General features: G+C 56.6%; 2 protein-coding genes across 4 annotated transcripts in view; one reads left to right on the forward strand and one right to left on the reverse strand.

Annotated features, from left to right (window-relative positions):
* SLC5A10 (solute carrier family 5 member 10) overlaps positions 1–20,238 on the forward strand; it is a 38,508-nt gene that overhangs the window by 11,558 nt on the left and 6,712 nt on the right. For all 3 annotated transcript variants that reach the window (XM_039560238.1, XM_039560240.1, XM_039560239.1), the window contains 2 exons: positions 1,805–2,010; positions 4,194–4,329. In XM_039560238.1, coding sequence (XP_039416172.1) covers positions 1,805–2,010; positions 4,194–4,329 — 342 coding nt within the window. The remainder of the gene's footprint in view (positions 1–1,804; positions 2,011–4,193; positions 4,330–20,238) is intronic.
* FAM83G (family with sequence similarity 83 member G) lies at positions 1,454–19,339 on the reverse strand. Its single transcript, XM_019281598.2, has 5 exons — positions 18,202–19,339; positions 11,716–11,883; positions 8,166–8,290; positions 5,947–7,393; positions 1,454–2,515 (listed from the first exon to the last, which is right to left on the reverse strand). The coding sequence occupies exons 1-5, from the start codon at positions 18,694–18,696 to the stop codon at positions 2,096–2,098; spliced, it is 2,655 nt and encodes an 884-aa protein (XP_019137143.2). The 5' UTR covers positions 18,697–19,339; the 3' UTR covers positions 1,454–2,095.

Consider the following 20,238-nt stretch of genomic DNA (forward strand, 5'->3'; position numbering starts at 1 on the left):
AGACCTTGGTGATGGCTCTGCCTAGCTCTGGCATCACAAATGAGACAGACTGGGCCATCCCACCCCCACTTGCCATTCACCACAGGGATTTAATCCCAGCAGAGCCCATGGGCTGTATCCCAGCATCTGCCAGCTGAGTTCCTGCTGCCTGGAGGGATTTTCCCTGCTCTTCCTCCTTGGCAGGTGTAGGTGCCACGACTTGCTGGCGAACACCTTTGGGAAGGGAGCAGGTCCGCACCCCCAGGCACAAATCTCTGCTTTCAGCACTCGGCCTCTGCCTCTGGAGAGCCTTTGTTGGTGCCCAACGCCCATGCAAAGCTTGGGAGTAGCTGGCGCCTGGATAAACCGAGCGCTGGAGGGGGGCCAGGGGTTCTTGCACAAGAGCAGGAGGAGCTCCCAAATGCTGACTCCCTGTGAAACACAGGGGGATGGACTGCAAGGGGGAGTATGATGGGTGATGCCCCTTTGCCAGCTCCCCAAAAGCCTCAGGTCAGGGGTACGCTCTGGGATGAGGACAGGGCTGTAGGTTGGTCATGGAAATGGGAGGGCTGCAGGGAGAGTGCTGTTCTCAGGCAGGAGAGGACAGTGGAAGGGGATGAATGCTTGGAAATTGGGATTTGCTCAAGCTGGCACTTGGTGGTCCCAGTGCCTGATGCCTGAGGGATTTTTCTTGGTCTAAAGGCAGCAGCACCCATGGGCACGGTCCTGAGGGAGGGAGACTGCTCAGGAGCACATTCCCACCTCACACTGCTGCACTGGAGGGGACAGAGTGAGGGTCTGGACTGCAGGGATGGAAGGGATCCAGGATGTGACAGCAGGACCAGATGTGGGGAATCCAACAAGGGATGCTCATGGATCTTGCTTTGACTCTTCCCTCCGTGAGGCCTCCGGAGCCTCCTCTCTTCTCCCAAGCATCAGCAGCTGCCACGGGTTTGGGGGTGCCAATGCCCCTCCCTGCTCATCTCCCCAGGCTGCTGCGTGGGTGGCCGTGGGGTGTAGGGGGAGTGGGGTGGGTGCCTCCCATCCCTTCCTCCAAACGGTGATGCCTCTGGCTCCAAAATTCTCCCGCTGACGGTACCGGGGGAGCTGCAAGGCGGGTTCATCCTGTGCCCCCCAGGAGCAGGGAGGCAGTGGGGAGCCAGGGCAGAGCCCGAGGCTGGTTGGCAGCGCTGCAGGAGGAGCACAGGGCAGCTGCCAAGGGCTTGGGGGCTGGCTTGCAAGGGCTTGTTGAAGGCACATATTCCTTGTCAGAGCTCAGGCTCAGACCTTGGATCCCATTTCCTAGGAAAAATGCAGTGAAAAGGGGCTTCTTTTCTTATTTTTCTTTTACTGGTTGCTGGAGGTTTGGGGATGGGGGCACATGGGGGTGCTGGGGAAATGCTCAGGGGGGTAGAAAATGTTTGGCTGGACGTTTGTGCCAAGGCACCTTGAGCTGCAGTTTATTGAGTCCAAGGCCACCTAATCTTGCATTTTAATAGTCTTAGGCGAGGTTCTCCTGCTGTGGGACCAGGGAGCTTTAATGAACAGGTTGTTTTTACAGTACAAGGTTAAAAGAGGTGGGTCCCTCGAGGAGTCTTTGTCCCAGGACACGGGTCACCCTCCGAAGGGAGGGCAGACTGCAGTGGGACCTGCTGTGCAAAATGATAACAGAAGAGTCTCTTAAATAACTGGAAGAAAACACAATCATGGACGATCCCTCCCTTTCCAGGCAGGGTTAAGGAGCTGGGGAGTGTTTTGCCAGCTGATCCCACGGACCACCGGGTTTCACTCCTCTCTAACCAGCTCCCCCAACGATGCTTTCCAGCTTTTAACGAGATCGGAGGTTACCCCAACCTGGAAGAGGCCTATTTAAAGGCCGTGCCATCCAAGATTGTTCCCAACACTACCTGCCACCTGCCCAGGGCAGATGCCATGCACCTCTTCCGAGACCCGGTCTCTGGAGATCTGCCCTGGACTGGGATGACTTTTGGGCTGTCCATCATGGCCACGTGGTACTGGTGCACCGACCAGGTAAATGTAAACAAGAACCCCCTGCCCCAAGGAACGCGGCGGCGCCTGGGCTCCACCAGCTCTGCAAGGCCACTGTCACCAGCACCTACTGGTCCTTCTGGCCACTAGTCTCAGGGGGCTGCTTTTTGGAGTCCACAGAAGCACCCTGGGCCCCCACGACCCTGTTCTTGAGGTGCTTGGACTGGGACAGTTTGGAGAGCGGGATGCCCAGCGGTGTCCTCATCTCCTCGGCTGGCTTCTGGCTCTCGGGCAGGGAGGTGAAGCGTTTGCCTGATGCTCTGGGGTTGTTTGGGGGCAGGTGGCCCGGTGCCGTGGGCTTGCTGGGGCTGAAGGCTTTGCTCTGCCAGTAGGGCTGGCTGCCTGCAATGGTCTTTTTGGGTTCTGCTCCATCCCCTCGGTACTTGGTGGCCCCGAGGGGTTTCTCGTGCGTTGGGGAGCAGGAGACCTCCTTGCCCTGCTCTCTGCCCACGGGGGTCCTGGGCCGGTAGCGGTAGATGTGCGTCCCCTGTTTGGGAAAGAGCAGAGAGAGGAGTGAGCTCTGGGTTTTATAGGATGCTGCTCCCTGTAAGGGCACCTCTTCACCAGGGCATGGTCCTCAGGGACAAATCCCTCTGTCCTTTGGTCCCTTGCCCAGATTCAGTGGCAGCTCAAAACTGCCTCAAGTCTTAACCATGGCTGCTCCTCTGATTTCTGACTCTGGTACCAAACACTCCCAGCACTCAGCAGCCGCTTCCCAAGCAGCCCTGGCAGTCTGAGGGCTGTCCTGAGCCAAGTCCCTCCTGCCAGGAAATCCAGGACAAGGCATCTCAACACCTTCTCTCCAGCAGCAGCCTAAACACGCACTTTAATCATCCAAGCCCTCATGTCAGGCCCAAAGAGCACTCAGTCACCCAGACCCAACCTGTGGGATGAGGTGACTGCCAGGATCAGATGAAAGGATGGAGGGCTGGGAGAGGAGGTGGGATCAGGAGACAACAGTGAGCTGCAACACCACTGCGGGGGTGGCTCTCATTAGCTGGGTTGAGACACATGTTTGGGTCAGGTCTGAGCACCATTAATCTTAATTCTGGCCTGGGTAAGGCTGTAACACACGGCTGTGGTCACCAGATGTTTATCTCCTCTTTGGGTGTGCCTGCGCCGTGATCTGGAGGCGCGATTGCACCTGTGCAGAGGTACCAGGGGAGGTGGGATCTGGTGAGCCAAGGTGCTGATGGCAGGAGGAGCTGGGGCCAGGAGGCTGCAGAGCAGGCTGTGCCAACCTGCCCTGCCTCTGCCATGACCCTCACTGTGCTGCTGCTGGCATCAGCTCGGTGTTCAGGCAGTCCCAATATCCCAAAGACCTCCCTGGCCCTGGAGCTGCCACCTCCTGCTTTGACCAGGAGGGTTGTGTTAAAGCAGTTTAGCTTAGGTAGCCCAAGATTGATTTAATGAGCTGTTTAAAATCAGTGTTAAGGTCTGAGATGGCTTCAGGTGAGAAGGATTAAGGATGATTTAGCTTTTCTCCCTCTGAGCTCATCATGTGCCTGAGCTGGGTGGTGGCTCCTGTGGCTCCTGACATGCTCTGGCTCCTGGGAAGAAGTTCAGCCATGGCTTTCCCGAGTATCCCACCCCAGGAACTGGCACCCTGTCCTTCCTGCCTGCCTGCAGAATGAGCCAGTGCTTGCTCTGGAGTGCCTAAATCCTGCTGAGTGCTGAGCACTTCTCTGGAAGCCTTTGGAGAGACTCTGAGCTCTTTTAAATCAGCAATTCCTATGGATGTTTCCTATTTAAGAGGGATTGCCTCAAAACCCAAGGGGTGGCTGTGTTGTGGATGGACACAGCTTGGCCAGAGCTTTGAGGTGTGATGGTTTGAGAGGAGCTGTGGGAGGAGGAGGCTGGACTTGGTTTCCATGTCATTGTGGGCACTCTTTGGGGAGGAGATTGGATAGAAGGGGCAAGAGGGGGGAGGGTGGTGGTGGGGAATGGTTGCTGCTGTGGTTGCACTGGGCTTTTTTGGTGCTACGGTGTAACCCCAACCTGTTACTGGTCTGGAGAGGAACCCTGCTGTGGGTTGGGTGCATGTCTACACTGCATTTGGGCCTGATGCCCAGTGGCTCCAGCGTTTGGGATGCAGTTTGGCAAGGAAGAGGCTGATGTGGAATAGATGTTGGTGCTGCTCAGCCCTCCTGCCTGGCTCTCCACAGGTCATCGTCCAGCGGTCACTCTCTGCTAAAAACCTGAGCCACGCCAAGGCCGGCTCCATCCTGGCCAGCTACCTGAAGATGCTGCCCCTGTTTCTCATCATCATGCCAGGGATGATCAGCAGGGTCCTGTACCCAGGTAAGGGCCCCCCATGTGGCCGTGGAACTGGTGGGGGTGGGGATTTTTGCTGTCACTGAGGGGTGAATGGGAGGGGGCTTGTCTGGAAACCTCTGCTCTGTACAGGAGCAGGGGCTCTGCAGGTGGGAGAGGGACAGGCGAGGACCCAGGTGTCCCTGGCACTCTCCTTGAGCCTGCTGTGCATCCAGGTGTGAATGGGGTTGTGTATTTAGGGAAGGTGAATTCCAGAGAGAAACTGAGAGAGAAATCGGTTTCCATGACATGGAAAACACGATGTTTGCCCTGAGTGAGCCTCCACCTGTGTTTTGGGCCACACTGGACAATGGGCCAGGACATAAGAAATACGGACCCTGAAAAAAAACATTTGGGGGAATTGATGGCGATTCCCATCAGATTTGAGTTTTCGAGAGTTAATCAAGGGTTACTTCAATTTATTACTTTTACACATGGGAGAAACTCTTCCCTGCACCTCTCCACCGAATGCTGGCTTTCCTAACCCTGATGCTGTGCTAATTATCTGCCTCTCATCAAAGGGCCAGAACAAGTTACTGCAGGAACACCAGCGTACCCAGCCATCCCCAGCAAGGTGGCACCTGGGACCTGGGTCACAAAGCATCAAAGAGCTCGGTGCTCCTTGCCCTGCAGGGCTCGGGGGTATTTGATGTGCGAGGATTAAAGCTCTAAGCTCCCTGTCACTGGCTGGGAAGGGAGAAGCAAGTGGACTCTGGGATAGTAAATTTAATTCCCTGTAAATACAGATTAGATGCTCAGCCAGGGTAACCCCAGGCAGTTTCAGTGATTTCAGCTGCTGGTTTAGCCCTGGGGGTTTGAATGCCCCAAAAACAGCAGGCGGGGAGCCTTGAGAAACCAAAATGCTTGGCAGAGGTGCAAGAGGTTGCAGAGCTTGGGTGGAAACAGGGGGATCACAGTGTGATCACCCCTGCCTGGGTGGGATGATGCTCCGGTGGGGATGCTGCTGTGACCTTGTGCTCCCAGCACTGGGATTCTGGCATGCTTCCCATGGAATTGCAGCAGGGTGCTGGCCCTGCGTGGTGACAAGGTCTGGCGTCACTCGTGGATCAGCCACAAAGCTGCTGACTGTGGCACTCGCCCACAGATGTTGCTGTCCCTGTTTCTCCGCTGTCTTGCTCTGCCTAATTATGTGTCCGAGCGCTTTCCCTTTGATGCTAATCACCCTGGCAAGGCGCTGGAAAACAAGCCTGAGAAGGACACGCCTGCATGCACAGTCTGTCCCTGGCTGGACCTGATGCCACTGCGGATGGAGCTCAGCGAGTCCCAGCACATCTGTACAGCTGTGCCTGGAGCTGCTGGGCTCTGTCCCCAGCCCAGTGCTGTGGGGTGATCTTTAATCACCAAACTCCTCCCCATTGCTGGACACCAAGAGCTGTGGTGTGGCCACCACCTCTTTGGTCACCTCTTGGGTGACCAGGGCCACGTGCAGGGTGTTATTCTCCTACATGAGAAGTCTGATCTCAGCATCTAGGACAACACCAAAGGTCGGGATGACACTGCGCCTCGGCTGAGCTGACTGGGTCACTTCCAGGTTTGCAGCCCTTGTAGGGTGGAGAAACATAAGGTTATAGCAAAAAGTCCTACCTGGGCAGCACTGCTGGGGTAGGAGCTGTTGCCATCCAGGATGTTGTGGGGCAGCACATGCCTGATCTCCACGGCGTTGCTCCTTCTCTTTGTCATGTCCTCCAAGCGCATGTGCTTCAGGGACGGGAGGCTGCCCAGGGGGCTGAGGAAGGTGCCCCGGCTGATGTGAGGGTCACTGAGCTTCCTCTGCATGGGAAGGATCTCCCCGTTGTGGGTGACGTCCGAGTTGGTTCTCCGGAGGGGCCCGTAACGATCCCTCACCTCGAAGTACTCGTCTGAGATGGAGGAGGCATTGGAGCGGCGATAGCTGTGGTCAGCAGAGCTGCTGGAGTAGCTCTCCTGGTCACTGAGGGTGATGTACTCCTCCTCCTCCTCTTCCTCCTCTTCTCCCAGCCCGTTGTGGGCACAGGGAGGCCCTTTGTCCTCTTGTGGTGCTGCCACTGGCCGGTCTGGCTGGACGTGGCAGGTCTCCATTGAGGCTCGGTTGGGTTTCTCCTCCCGCGCCTGCTTCACACCCGTTTGGTCGGCCAGCGGTGGTTGTGTGTCACCCTCCAGGGCAGTGCTGCTGTCACAGGTTGTAACGACTTTGGTCATGAGGACACCAACAGGGACGGTCCTTGGCTTTGGAACTGGAGGCTTGACATCCTCCAAGGACTCCTCCTGTGGCTTCAAGTGGTGGCCCAACGGTGAAGTGGCAAATGTCCCTGCTTGCCTCGTTGTCCAGCTGATGCTTTCGATGGGGCTGGTAGTGGGGGCTGCAGGAGCTTCTATGGGGGGCTGTGGGATCTGTCTGTGGCTGGGGGACAGCAGAGGTGGCTCATGGTCTGAGTTCTTCCTGGCCTCCATCTCCCTGTTCTTCAGCATCTGCCGGTGCTGGGCGCTGGCCTGGGAGACGTCGCAGACTTTGATGCGGTTCATCTGCGAGAGCTTCACGTTCTTGACCTTGGGGTCAATGATATTGATGTAGCCCAAGACTTCGCTCCCAGGCTCGGGGTCAGGCTCCACCCAGGTGGGCAGGTAGTCAAACATGTTGGCTTTCTCCAGGTTCAGGAGGCCGGGGTGGATGAGCAGGGAGAGGTCTGCCATGTCACCGTGCCGGTCACCCCCCTGGCCCTCGGGAAGTGCTTTGCCTTTGTTGTCTGTCTTCTGGGTCTTGTCCTGGTTCTCGGACGAGGTCTTGCTGATCTGGTCAGCGCTCTTGGCCTTCACCAGGGCATATTTGGGGTTTATCAGCTTCTTCACCACGGCGTTGGCGGGGGTCACTGGCACCACGGAGGGCAGCGTTACAGGCTCGGGTTCGGGCTCTTCGCCCATGGAGATGGACTTGAGGCTCACCCCCTTGGACATGAGGTAGAGCTCCTGGAACTGCTTGTCAAATGCCTCCACCACCTGGCCCGAGAGGACTGTGATGACATTTCGGTCTGTCCTTGCCGCGGACCAGGTGAAGCTGAAACAGAAACACATTGGAGACTCTCTGAGCACTTGCTGGTAAATAACACCTCTCCCCAGCCCTGGCTTTCCCCAGGGGACTGATGGTGCCAGTAGGGACGTGATCTCACTGTAAACATTAATAATAATAATAATGGGATTGACGAAATAGCTTCCATCCCAAATTAGAGTGAAGGGTTGAAGTGTTGAGCACAGTGGGACTTGAAGTAAAAATATAAGGCATTTGCAGTGGGCCAGTTTTTTACTTTGGTGTTGATCTGTTTGGGTTAGTTAAAAAAAAATGACTCTTAAATGGATTTATTATTTGTTATGGCCAGAAATGAGGAAATGTTTCAGCTCCATGTTTATAAAACCTGTCTTTTAGACCTGAAACCTGACCAGGGCTGGTCTATTTTTTACCAAAGTAAGTTTTCCTTTGAACAAACTGAAAAATACTTTGTGTAGGAAATTGACTGGAAAAGCTGAGGTTGGTGTGAGAGTTGGGACTGGCTGCAGTTGGTGCTTTGGTCCTTCCTTGTGTTCATCAGCACAGAAACGCTTGGTGTGTCCCACCACCTCAGAGATGGACGAGTGTCCTAGGCCTGGCGGTGTAGGGAGTAGTGGGAACCCCTTGGGGCCCACTCCAAATCTGCTTGGAAAATCATCTCCCAGTTTAGGAGGAGGAGAGCAAGTCTGGCATGGGGTCCTGGGGTCTTGGACCACGTGGGTTCATGTCGATCTTTTGACCAACACCTCCAGGGGATGGGCAAGAGGAGATGTCACTGATTTACCTGTAGGATCCACACATGGCTCGATCCCCATCCACGAACATGAACTTCTGGGCCAAAACCCCTTTGAACTTGGTGGCTGAGCGGGTGAAAAACTCCGTCCCTCCAGTGCTGCGGACACGCAGGTTCTGCAAAGGAAAGGCAGAGGTGTGAGCAGGAGCCAAGGGCTGGTGTGAGAGCATCATCCACCCCTCCTAGAAAGCCCCTCTGGGGCTGCTCCACAGCCCCTCTGAGGAGTGGGAACGCTCTTCATGGCCGGCTCAGAGGAGGCCAAGGCCACGCAGTGAACCATGGACTCAGCTTGGAGAGTTTCCTGCTTTGCCTGTGTGCCAGGCTGTGTTTGCCATCTCTTGAACTCGGTGCCCCTGTGTCCGTGGGCGAGTGCTGTGTGATGGTGCTGCCAAGCGCTCCCCAGCTCCTGCAATCCATGCAAACGCCACCATGGGAGAGGAGGTTCCACAACTGCTTCCAGTGGGAGATCTACAGGGGCTTTTAGGGGCAGGTGGTGACCCCAGGACAGCCCACGTGGACCTGCTGGCAGCAGGTTTGTCCTCCACCACACTCCCCCTTTGCTGTGCTCCTAAATTTGGGCATATAGTCCTGCTTTTAGGGGCTGGTGGGAAATCAGGCAGTGGAGCAACATCTTGTCACCCTGGGGAAATGAAACCCGGTGATGTGGGAGCAGGTCCCTGGAATGGATTTGGATCTCCTCCTCAGGGAACTCGGGGATGGTGGGGCAGCCCTGGCTCTGAGAAAATGTTTGGTGTTTTTTTTATCTCCAGTCTGGCTCCTGTCTCTGGACACATTCCACAGCAGAGCAGATAGCATCTTCTACGGCAACTGGGCTCCTTTTGGGTGGGGAGAAAATATTTTCTTAAGAAAGCTCCTGCATTCCTCCTGTTCCTGCTGGGATATTGGTAATGCTGTTGCTAAAGGCTCTGTGTCATCACTGGGTCATGCCCTCCTTGGCTGTTTTTCTGTGTGTTTCATTTTTTGAAGAAAAGCATCAAAAATATTTGTCTTCCCCTCCTCCAGCCTTCCTCATCTGCTTTCCTGGGCTCTCTCCCTGTGACCATGACTGGGCACAGCTCTAAGCCCAGGTGCACCTCTGGTCGCTGCTCCCCCACACCTGGCAGGAGGATTCAGTGCAGATGATGTGAAAGCAACAGCTTTCCTGACTCTGTTTCCAGAGAAGTTTCATACACTGAACAGAGAAATTTTGGAGGGTTTTTTGGTGTATTTGAATTTTTTCATAGCATTTTCCTTTTTGCCTGCTATGGCTGGGGGGAAACTGCTGCTGAGCACCCTAATTTCTGTCAGTGTGCTGCACTGAGGGGGCTGGGAGCTGGCTGGCAAGGAGGCTGGGATGGCAATTCCCATCCCTGTCCCTTGTTATCTCTACCCATGGGGCTGCTGGGAGAGCAGCTGACACCTGAGGCTTCACCCTCTGCCCATCACCAGCCTGGGCATCGATCTCCCACTCAGAGACAACCCTTTGCCCAAATTCTCTGAGCAGCCGTGGGTTTTTCTCAGGGACCCAGTGCCGGTCCCTTTTCCTCCTGGCTCCTGGTGTATCACTGCTGTTAAGTAAACCCTGCTTCTTTAATCCCTGCCGAGGCAGCGGGATGGCTGAGGAGCCGGGGTGGGTGAATCACTCCCCAGGCAGCCCTTGCTCAACGCAGCGCCCGCCTTGCCCGAGCTGGTTGCTAATTGCCAGCAAAGGCACCGAGATAACGAGGGACGTTTCGTTAACATCTCCTGGCTTACGAAGCAGCTCCCAGACTCTGCCCTACTTTCCTCACCTCCTCCTGCATCCCGTGCCAGCGAATTGGCTGCAGTATGTGGCAAATCCCAACTTCTAGACATTTGCCGAGCTCTGCAGATGTTCTCCTGCTTTTCCAGTCCTGCCACCGGGCTGCTAATGCAGGAAAACACCGGAGTGCGTCAGCGCTGGCTTTTCTGGTCTTCAAGCGGCAGCAGCCTGCGGGATCCCAGACTCTTCAGGGAGTTTGGACGCAGGTAAAAGCTCTGCTGTGTTTGCTTTAATTGTTGGGAGCAGCAATTAAGCCAGGCCGGCGGGCACGGCAGCTGGGGAAGGTGTGGGGCTTGGCCAGCCGGTGCTCCCCGCGTGGGGGTCCCTGAGCCCCCGCTTACCCCACCTCGTGCCAGCCAGGTGTGAGGGTGTCGTGGCTCCTACGTGTTCCTGCTCAGCCAGGGGTTGGCCCTCACCGTAAGCAAATCTGGGGAGCTTGCCCAGGCACGGGCCTTCCCGGCGGGCATTTGGCAGCGGGCACGTGGCCAGCTGACGTCAGGAGCAGCAACATCACGTTTCTGCCGAGCAACAGGCGAGGCTGAGTGATCGTGGCCAGGAGAGGGGGGTCTGCAAGCCCCCAGTGAGGCCGTGGGGCTGCTTTGGTGTGTTTGCATCCGATGCTGGCGATGGGAGCGTTGTGCCCAGGGGGGAGCCTGGCACTGTCCTGTGGCTGGAGTGGGGGTCCCCGCTCTGGCTGCTGCTCCTGAGGCTGAAATAACCCCCTGTCCTCTCCTCTGCCCCTTCTTCTGCCTTCACATGAGCTCTGTGACAGGTGATTTTCTCTGGACCCCCTGCTCACACAGGGACATGGAAGGGGAATCACAGAATCCCAGATTGGCTTGGATTGGAAGGGGTCTTAAATCTCATTCCAACCCCCTGCCATGGGCAGGGGCACCTTAAACTAGACCAGGCTGCTCCAAGCCCCCTCCGAACGACCCCCTGCACTGCCAGGATTCCCCCCTTGTGCTTTGCCTTCCCTGGTTTTACACGAGATTGGTGCACAGGAGTGATTCCATGTGCATCTGTGGCCGGAGAACACGGCATGTGCGGGCAGATCAGTCCCTCCAGCATGTGCTGCCCAGCACAACGAGAGCAGTGAGGGCATCCTTGGCAGCTGCTGGGGCCTCAGGCAGTGTGGGAGTCTCACTGCTCTGCTCCCGGCCCTGTGCTGGGGCGGAGGCTCCGGAAAAGGGGAAAATCGAGTTTTTTAATTCCAGCCTCTGACTTGCGGGAGAGCCTGAAAGCGCGAGAACCGGCCGGAGGTTGCTGCTGCCGGTCCTGCCCCTGGGGCAGCAGCAGGCAGGGAGCTGGTGACAGCATAGATCTGGCGCTGGCACAGCATCTGCTGCTCCCTCCCTCTTGCCAGCTCATTCCCCAGGAGGAGCTGAGCTCACAGGTTTGCCCTGGGCTTTGCTGTGCCCACCCTTGTGGGGCTGCACCCCCCAAACACGTCTCTGTCCCAATCCCAGCACTGGCTGGGTACCAGCAGCCCCCTGGGCTTTCTGCATGCAGCTTTGCTGGCTGCAAATCCACATCCCCGCCTCTCACCCCTTCCCCTCCGTCCTGCTGCTCCTGAATTTGGGCATCACCCCCAGCTTTGGCTACAGGAAAAATGGACTAAACTCTTCTAGCCATGGGGGTTGTGATTCCCCAAGGCAGGAGGGAGCAGAGCTGATAACTCTGATTATCTGCCTATGTTTGGAGGAGGTTCCCTGGCTTCAGACCTCTGGTCATCCCTACCTTCAAGTGTCCAGCGTGCATGTGGGCTCGCTCACACATCTGAAGGAAGTGCTTCACATTGGTCTCATCCAAAATGATGTAGACTCCCACTTTCCTCTTGAAGCCGGCGTCCAGGAGGTCCTTGAAGATGTCCACATCAGTGAACATGTCCATGACCACGGCGATGACCTGGAGAGGGGAGAGGAGAGATGAGTCTGGGTAGCATGGCTGGGGACAACCCAAGGTAGAGTCAGCGCTTGCTTTGTGAGAGCCAAAGCAATGTGCTCCCTGTAGGAGGCTGGGATTTGGGGTGGGGGAGCCCAGGATTGCCCCCAGCTCCAGACAGTCTGAGAGTGGACAGGAGAAATCCCCACTCCCACTCCTCTGCTGTCACTGTGGAAAATTTGATCTCCAAGACAGGTAGATGTGGCACTTGGGGCTATGGTTTAATAGTGGCCCTGGCAGTGCTGAGTTCATGGTTGGACTTGATGGTCTCAGATGTTTTTTGCAACCCTAACAATTTCAGTGGTGGCTTATAGCATAATAAACTCATGAAAAACTAGTTACTGAGGGTGAATCTAACCTTCCTGCCTTTAACGAGCTTCACAAAATTCAGAGTCCAGTTTCTGGCTGAGAAGTTTGGTTGTCAGCATTGCAGGGATCACCAGAAGGAGAGACCTGCAGTGCACAGTGATCTCAGAATGGTTAAGGTTGAAAAAGACCTGTGGGATCATCAAGCCCAACCATTAAGTGGTGTGTCCATCTGTCCTGGTCTCACTGCGCAGCCCGGGGTGCTGCTCCTCCTGCACAGCATCCCTCCTTCCTCCCAGGCTGTATGGAAGGAGCTGAGCCAGGACAGCAGTGCCAGGCCCTGAGTGGTGACAGCTGTGTTTGTCACACGGCAGCGTCACCAATATCCACAAGCTGGAGCTGCCTTTGTACCCAGGGCGTTTGCTGTTCTCCCAGCCACAGACAGGGTGAGTCCCATGGGTGATAGGATAATGGATCTGGGCCACACTGGGAATTGCACTGGAATGTCTAACTGGGCACCAAAGGTTGCTCTGAGCCCACGGATTTTGATTTCCTGGCGATGGCATCACCCGTGGTGGTGAGCGGCAGCTCATGAGATATGGCAGGCAGAGGGGCTGGAGACAGCTGAGCATCCCAGGGCAGCTCCACAGGGATTTCTGCCTCCCTTATCCCAGGGAAAAGTCCTGTCATCAGGGTGCTGGCTTGTCGTTGTCCCATGGTCGGAAACCTGCCGGTGCTCCCATCTCTGTGGCTGTTCTGGAGGTGCCCTGGGCTGGGGGCAGATGGGTGCTCTTGGCCACTCACCCTTCCAGGAGGGCCCTGCTGGCCACAGCACGTGGCTGAGCCAAGCAGGACAGGGAGACCCCAAGATGCTCCTCCCTCAGGAAGGAAGGGATTGGGATGGTGCTGGGTGCTTGCGCACTCAGACACATCCAGTCCAGAGCTCTCAAAGCACCGAGCTGCCTTTTAATTAGTTTTGTGCCACAGGACGTGGAGAGCTTTAATTAAGCAGGAGATTGTTATGACACTGCTGGCTCTCCCCTTTCTTTTCTGCAGGCGATGGGGGAAGAGCAAGGCTGTGTGGGGAGCCCCAGCCCTGCTGTCCCCGCTGCCACCCTGGCGTCCCCAGTCCTGACCACACAGGAGTGTTTTGGGAGGTGCCAGCGAGCCAGGTGAGGGAGCACTTCATGGCTTTGCCAGTCGATTTTAAGTGAATTCCCATTTATCCTCACCCAAGAGCCTCGCACCAGGTTTTGCTGTGAAAGGCTAAATCCTCACTCCCTTGTGCATCCATTCATGTGTTTTGCTCATCCTCCTTGTCCTGGTGGGGAAACTGAGGCAGGAACCAGCTGCTGGATTTGTATGGATGCAAAGTGGGACGGGTTTAAAGCTAACTCTCGGAGCTCTGGGCTTGGATTTACCGTGTTCAGCAAGGAACTGGGGAGGAGCTGAGCTGTCTTCCATGAGTCCTGGGTAAGGGACACCTGTGGTGGGACAGTGTGTGCCTGGCTTGAGGAAAAAGGTTTGGTGGCAGCTGATTTGCTTCTGACACTGATGCTCCATGTTCACGTCACTTTGCCCGTGCGCTGTATTTTCCCCAGGAAAAGTTGAGGACTTGTAAAATGGGGATGAGAATAGCGCTGACCTTCATTTTGGAGGGAAAAGAGCATTTTCCCATTGTGGTCCCAGCATTCCCGAGGCCTTGGCTCGCAGCTGTGGCTCTGAAGATGTGAAGGAGTTTTGCAGGGCTGTGGGCAGGGCACTGTCCCCACCCCCAGCCCTGCTCACGCAGGGGTGGTGAGCAGCCAGGGCACAGCAGGCAGTGGTCCAGGGTGGCCAGCTCGGGCATGGGGAGGGAGCCCAGCTCTCACCCAGTCGCCCACATTTTCAACCCAATTCCTCCTGCTCAGCTGGTGCATCCTGTCACCGCTCAGCTCCCGCTTCCCTCCCCACCGCGTCTTGCCTGCAGGACAGGCTTGGCCCCGGTTTGTCACCGGGATCTCAGGCCAGCGTGCCAACACTGCCCTGGTGTGAGGCGGGCCGGGAGAGCGAGGACGGTGCTGGCAGCGCTCCCGACGTGGTGACTGTCCTTGTCCAGGTGAAATCTGCTGCTGGGCTGCCTGTGCCTGAGCCCTGGGATGCCAAAGCCTGGCACAGGGATAATCTGCAAAGAATGGAGGCCTGTCTGCTCCAGAGCAGTGAAATCCTGTGTGCCCCTTGCCTCGCAGGTTGGGGAATGGCATTGTCTGGAGCAAACTGTGCCACCTGGCTGTGAGGAGTGAGCTTGTCTCTGTCCCTGTCACCTCTGCCAGGGCAGTGCTTGGTGCTGGGACATTCCCTTTCCTGGAGCCCTTTTGCTGCTGCATCATCCCAGGAAGCTTTGCCGTCCCTTTGCTGTTCTCCTGGAGGGTGCAGAGTAAATCAGCCCTAAATCTACAGCTGCAGGCTCCCAGTGCCCACACAGGTGAAGCTTATCTTGCCAGGATCCATTGGATACAGCAGTTGTGCAGGTGCTGGGTCCCAAAACCCTGAGGAGCAGTGAGCATTTTATCCCCCTGGACACTGGGCAAATGCTGTTGGGATTTTTTGGAACAGCTTTGATGAGCACATGAACTGCAGGATCATGTTTTATAGAGGAAGTTGCAGCTCTTTATTGTCTCACTATGAATCATCAGATAATGACTTTTGGGGTGCACCACGTGGGCATTTAATAAATTAGGCAGGCACCAAGGCACAATTAGAGGAAGCATGTTGGGATGGAGGAGAGGTGGGACAAGTAACATTAATAATTGCTCTCCCCTGTCGACCCTTTCATCCAGGAACAGCAGAAGATTTTGTAAACAGTAATTAATAGGGCCTCCCAACCTTCGCTGGAAGTTGCTCAGGGTAATTATATCACCACAATCCCAACCTGGAACCTCAAGTGCAGAGAGGAGGTCAGAGTCACTGCTCTTTCCAGTGGCTTTGGGCCCAGGTCAATGTTTTTGTGCTCTGGTTTCTGGTCAGAGGGAGCCAAGAGGAGAGGAGGAGAGAGATCTTCCTCCCTGCCCATCATAGAATCATTAAGGTTGGAAAAGATCTCCAAGATTGTCAAGTTCAACCTTGGACCCATCACCACTTGTCCCCAGCCCAGAGCACCGAGTGCCACATCCAGTCATTCCTTGGACACCTCCAAGGATGGGGACACCAAACGTTCCTGGGCAGCTCCTTCCAGTGCCTGACCACCCTGTCCATGAAGAAATTGTTCCTGAGGTCCACCCTGTGAACTTTGCAGCCCAAGGGGATCCCCAGCAAGGAAGAGATGGCCGTGCCATGGCTGGACCTGGTGAAGGTCTCTGGGGGGAAGCTGCTGGTGCTCCACATCCCTCACCACCTCTGCTTGTTGGCCACAAAGATGGGATTTTCAGGGAGAGCAGGGACGTGGCCACAGGAACCTGCCTCTCCTTTCTCCCATTCATTCCCAGAAAGAGGAGGGGATCATTTGCATCTCCCTCTCTGGCACACCTGGGATAGAGGCTCTGGACTCGGCAGCATTTGGCCGCATTCCTGCAAGCAGCAGGGTTCCTCTGGCCCTCAGAGCGGCCTCACGGCCCTCGGCTTCCTCACGCCGGCTCTGCCTGCGTGACCTTCCTGCACCAGCAGTGCTCTCATGGGCTCTGAACTCTGCTGGGCCAACGCCAGAGGACTTTGCTCTCCTGGCCCTGGGACAGTGACTCGCACGGCGGGGTTTGGGGGTTGGCACCGGGAGCGTTTCAGAGCGAGCGGCTGGGACGACGTCTGGAGCAAGGGTCACCCTCTGGCAGGGAACAGTGAACCTCTCCCAGGCCTGCACTCCTTTGCACGTGGATGGAGAGCGCTTCCACTGCCTGCTGGGATGGGACAATTCAGCAGCATCTCCCCAGGGAGGACAGAGCACAGGGACAGTGTGTGTGACATCTGATGGTGGCAGCAGGACGGTCCCTTTGTCCGCTCTCGGCTTCTTCAGCCGAACCTTTTCACCTCTGAGCTGCTGTGAAGACCTTAAGCCCTGGCAGAAACCGGCAGGGTGGTCTAGCCCAGTGTCCCCCACCCTTAGGAGCACCTACAAGTTGTCACCTGGGCTCCACTGTGTGACAGCAAGTTCAGCTGCAGGGACTTCTGTCCTCAAATACGGGGTAGGAGACCATGGAAGAACCCCATTTTCCAGCCCCTGTAACTCCTGCCATCCCCAGACCCTGCAGGATGAAGCATTCACCCATCCCTACATTTCCTGAGGTGCCATAAGCTCTAAGCAGGCTCCTGCATGTCACCAGTGGTGTCACCATGCCTCATCCCACAATCAGGGACTGTCTGGACCGGGAGGCAGAGCCCAGCCCTGCTCAGGGGGCATCAAGGTATGGCTGATGAGCACAGCAGCATCAACCATGGCCACATCCCTGTGTCCTGGAGAGGCTCCAGGGGAGGTGGGGAAGTGCCGATGCCTGACTCAGCCGCCGGCTCTGGAGCAGGAGCAGGGTGTGGGATGAGTCAGGAGGAGCCGTTTGCGTGGGGGCAGGTGAGAAGCGGTGAGTAGGCAAAGCCAGGCGGGAGCTGCAAGCCCGAGTCAGAGGCAGCCGGAAAGACCCGAAGATGAGACATTGTTTGTTGTGGGATTGTTCTCCCATCCTCCATCCCATGGGATGTCAGCTCTCCCTTCCCTTTCCCCTCGCTGCAAAGCATTTTGGTGGGGGAAAATGTCACAGGTGAGGACAAGTCACCTTGACTTTCGTGAGGTGACAGTGACCACAGATGCCTCCTGCCCACAGTGGGGCAGCCCTGACACCCCCATCAGCCATTCCCGTGATCCTGCTGCCTTGGTTGTGTTGGGAGATTCATTTTTCTGCCTGAGCTGGTTTGAAGAGGCTCTGCTGGCTGCATGTCACAGGTTTCCCTCTCTCCTACCAGGATCTGTAAACCCCAGCACTGCCTCTGGAGGAGCCAGGTGGACCCGACTCATCCCAGCCTGTCCCCTCTGCTCCACAGATACCCTGGCAGGATCTCCCTGTTTCCCTGCTGGAACATGCTCCGGGTTGGGAAGCTCCTTCTTTGGAGGTCTCACAGTATCAGACACACAGAACTCAAAGAGCTTCAAAGCACTGAGAAACCAGCAGGTACCAACCCCTGCTGCACATCCTGACCGGGGCTGGGTCACTGGGAAACACCAACAACCTCTGCCCACCTCTGCTGACCTTCAACACATGGCACCATCTCCCTCCTTCCCTGGTCCTCCTGCCCACGGGAAGGATGCTCAGGCATCCCCACTCCCTGCTCCTTGGTTTGACGCCACAGGGAGGACAAGTCTCAACCCAAATTCCTTCAGCATCTGCCCAGCCTTGTCCCACTCACCAGCTCATCCTTTTCCTCTGAAAGCCAGGATGAAGCAGCTTGGAGCACCGCAGCCATCTTGGGCCAAACTTGATCTTTGTGTGTGTCAGTGCCAGACCAGAAGCTTTGACTACTTTGTCCCAGGGTCACGGACTGGACGGATGGTGGACACAAGGACTGAGGCCAGGCCGTGACCCCAGGGTCATGTGCTGGAAGCTGGTGGACCCAGGGCCTGAAGCCAGAGCACAATCCCAGGTTCCTGTGCCCTGTCACATGCTGTCACACCGGGAATAACGGTTGTGGAGTGGCTGGGACCATGGGCTCACAGCTGGAGAACAGCTCAACCCCTTTTTCTCCCCATCGGTTTTCCCCACAGGCACCCTGGGATGAACGATGCTGCCGTATGGATATTGGGAAGGGCTGTGCTGCTCCCAGGGAGTGCTGATCCAGGCTAGCAGCATCCTCAGCAAAACCCCATCCCCAAATATTGGTTACAAGGAAAAACCTGCACACTTGGCCTCGCTGCCTCTGCTTGGGCAGAGCTTCCCGCAGGACAGGGATTGCCCGGCTGGACAGGACTTTCAGCAGGACGCCCTGGGGCCAATCCTGCCCTGTCCCCGCGGCACACCTCACCTTCTGAGCCTGGCAGATCATCTTCCTCACCACCTCCTTGATGTGCGCCTGGCCCTCGATGGGTGGCTGCATGTAGACGGTGGCCCTGGTGACCCCGCGGTAGGCGATGGTCTCGGGCCAGCCCAGGTCCAGGTGTGGGATGGAGCGGTCGGACTTCTGGGGCCAGTACTCCAGGGAAGGGGCCACGTCCTGCTCGTCCCCTTGGCTGTTCCGATCGCCCTCGCTGTCCCCGCCGCTGCTGCCGTGCCGCGGGATGTACTCGGAGCCGGGGTCGTAAGTCTCCAGCGTGTCCAGGATCTTCTTCAGCTCCAGCTCGGACAGGAAGTCCCTGATGTTCTCCCTCTTCAGGACTTCATAGAAGGCGTCGGGGCCACGGGAAGCCAGTGCCTCCAGGGCCAGGCGTTGCTCCTCGCTGTAGAAGAACTCGGGCTTGGACTCGCTGGACCTCCAGTTGACGTGGCTGTCGTCCAGGCACTGCACCTGGGAGAAAGCCATGGTGACCCCGCACGCCGGTCCCCTCTCCCGAGGGAGCTCTGTGCCCCCAGCGAGCGCCGGATGTCGGCAATAAATGAAGAATTAATTATTCTCCAGTCTTTAAATGCACAGTTTGCTTCACCCTCCCCGGCCCAATGCGCAGCTTGGGAAAAGCACCGCTCCCTTTTCCAACGGCTCCTGCCACGCCGGAGCTCTTCCTGCCGGGGAGGAGGGTTTGGTTTCTGGCTTGCTCCCGGCTCCACGCGGCGAGAGGGCTCCAGGCAAGGAAAACGCGGAGCTTCCCACAGCAGGGGCCGCGTGACGAGGCAGACAGCCCCAGGTGTACCCACAGCACCAGAAAGGTCCTTCACCCCCGGGTCCGCTCTCTCCTCATCCTCCGCTCTCCCAAGACAACGCTAACACCGGGTGAAATAAAAAGTGGGAAAGAAACAAAGAGAAAAGCGGCTCAATGCAGGGCAGCGAAGAGCAGGATTTCTCGGCCGAGGTGCCGTCCCTGGTTCTCGTTCCTGGAGGAGCGGGTCAGCCGGGGGGCTGCTCGGCGGCGAACGCTCTCGCTCAGCCTCCTGTGCATCGCCCTGGCAGCTCACGGCTCGGGGCTCCTGCCAGCGCGCAGTGCCGGGGCCGGACAGGTAACAGCAAGAAGTGAAAAGAGGAAAAGGAAAAGAGTGATTCATCCCTCCGCCCTGCCCCACCTGCAGTCACATGCTGCCTTCACACATTCCCTGCCCAGCCCGATTAACTCTTTCGGCTGATGCGCTCTCACACCTGCGGATCCGACCCCGGAGCCCCCCAGAGCGTGCGGGTGCGGGAGGGTCCTGGGCGGCTCCGGAGGGCTTTGGGTGTTTTGTCTTTGAAAAAAGTCTTTCTCCTCTGAGATTGCCCCCTCTCCCGGTGTGCCGGCTGGTAAGTCAGTATTTTCCAGGAAAAAAGCTCTGTCTTGTGGTTAACCCCTCCTGTGCTGGTCCAGGAGCTTGGAGCCCGGGTGACCACCAGGTGGGAGCTGCCAGAACGGTTCAAAGCCGCACAGAAGCAGGTTTAGACCGGATATTAGGAAGCATTTCTTTAGGGAGACATCTCCTGGAACAGGCTTCTTAGTGAGGTGTCCTGTCTGTGTTTAAGAGGCGTTTGGACAATACCCTTCATTTTTTGTCAGCCCTCAATTGGTCAGGCAGTGGGATCAGATGATTATTGCAGGGCTCTTCCAAATGAAAACATTTATTCTATCCTGTTCTGTTCTGTTCTGTCCCCTTCTCTCCTCTATAGGGTTTGCAACATTTTCATGGTCACATTACCAGACCCTGCTATGACAGATTTCATTAACAACTGTGAGATGGACAAAAAACCCCACCCTGGATTCACCAGTTGGTCCTCACAAGCCAGAAATGTGGACGCTCTCTTGAGCTTTTCTCTAGGGAGCTCAGCTGAAGATGAATTTCAGGAATTGGGGTCAGATTCTTGTACCAATGCAAAAAGGAAAGTGCCATGGGCTGTGTCTCTGTCCCTGGCGTTGGTGTGGCTCATCTGGATTCACAGCCGGATAAA

Source organism: Corvus cornix, chromosome 14, assembly GCF_000738735.6.
Source record: "Corvus cornix cornix isolate S_Up_H32 chromosome 14, ASM73873v5, whole genome shotgun sequence".
NCBI classification, from domain to species: Eukaryota; Metazoa; Chordata; class Aves; order Passeriformes; family Corvidae; genus Corvus; species Corvus cornix.

What these genes read in the sequence shown, in the direction of transcription:
- FAM83G (XM_019281598.2), bottom strand. Translation starts at nt 18,696, where the DNA reads ATGGCTTTCTCCCAGGTGCAGTGCCTGGACGACAGCCACGTCAACTGG. An exon ending in TGATCTGCCAGGCTCAGAAG is followed by an intron (nt 11,884 to 18,201) that starts GTGAGGTGTGCC and finishes TCCCCTCTCCAG; the next exon opens with GTCATCGCCGTGGTCATGGA. An exon ending in TGCACGCTGGACACTTGAAG is followed by an intron (nt 8,291 to 11,715) that starts GTAGGGATGACC and finishes TTTCCTTTGCAG; the next exon opens with AACCTGCGTGTCCGCAGCAC.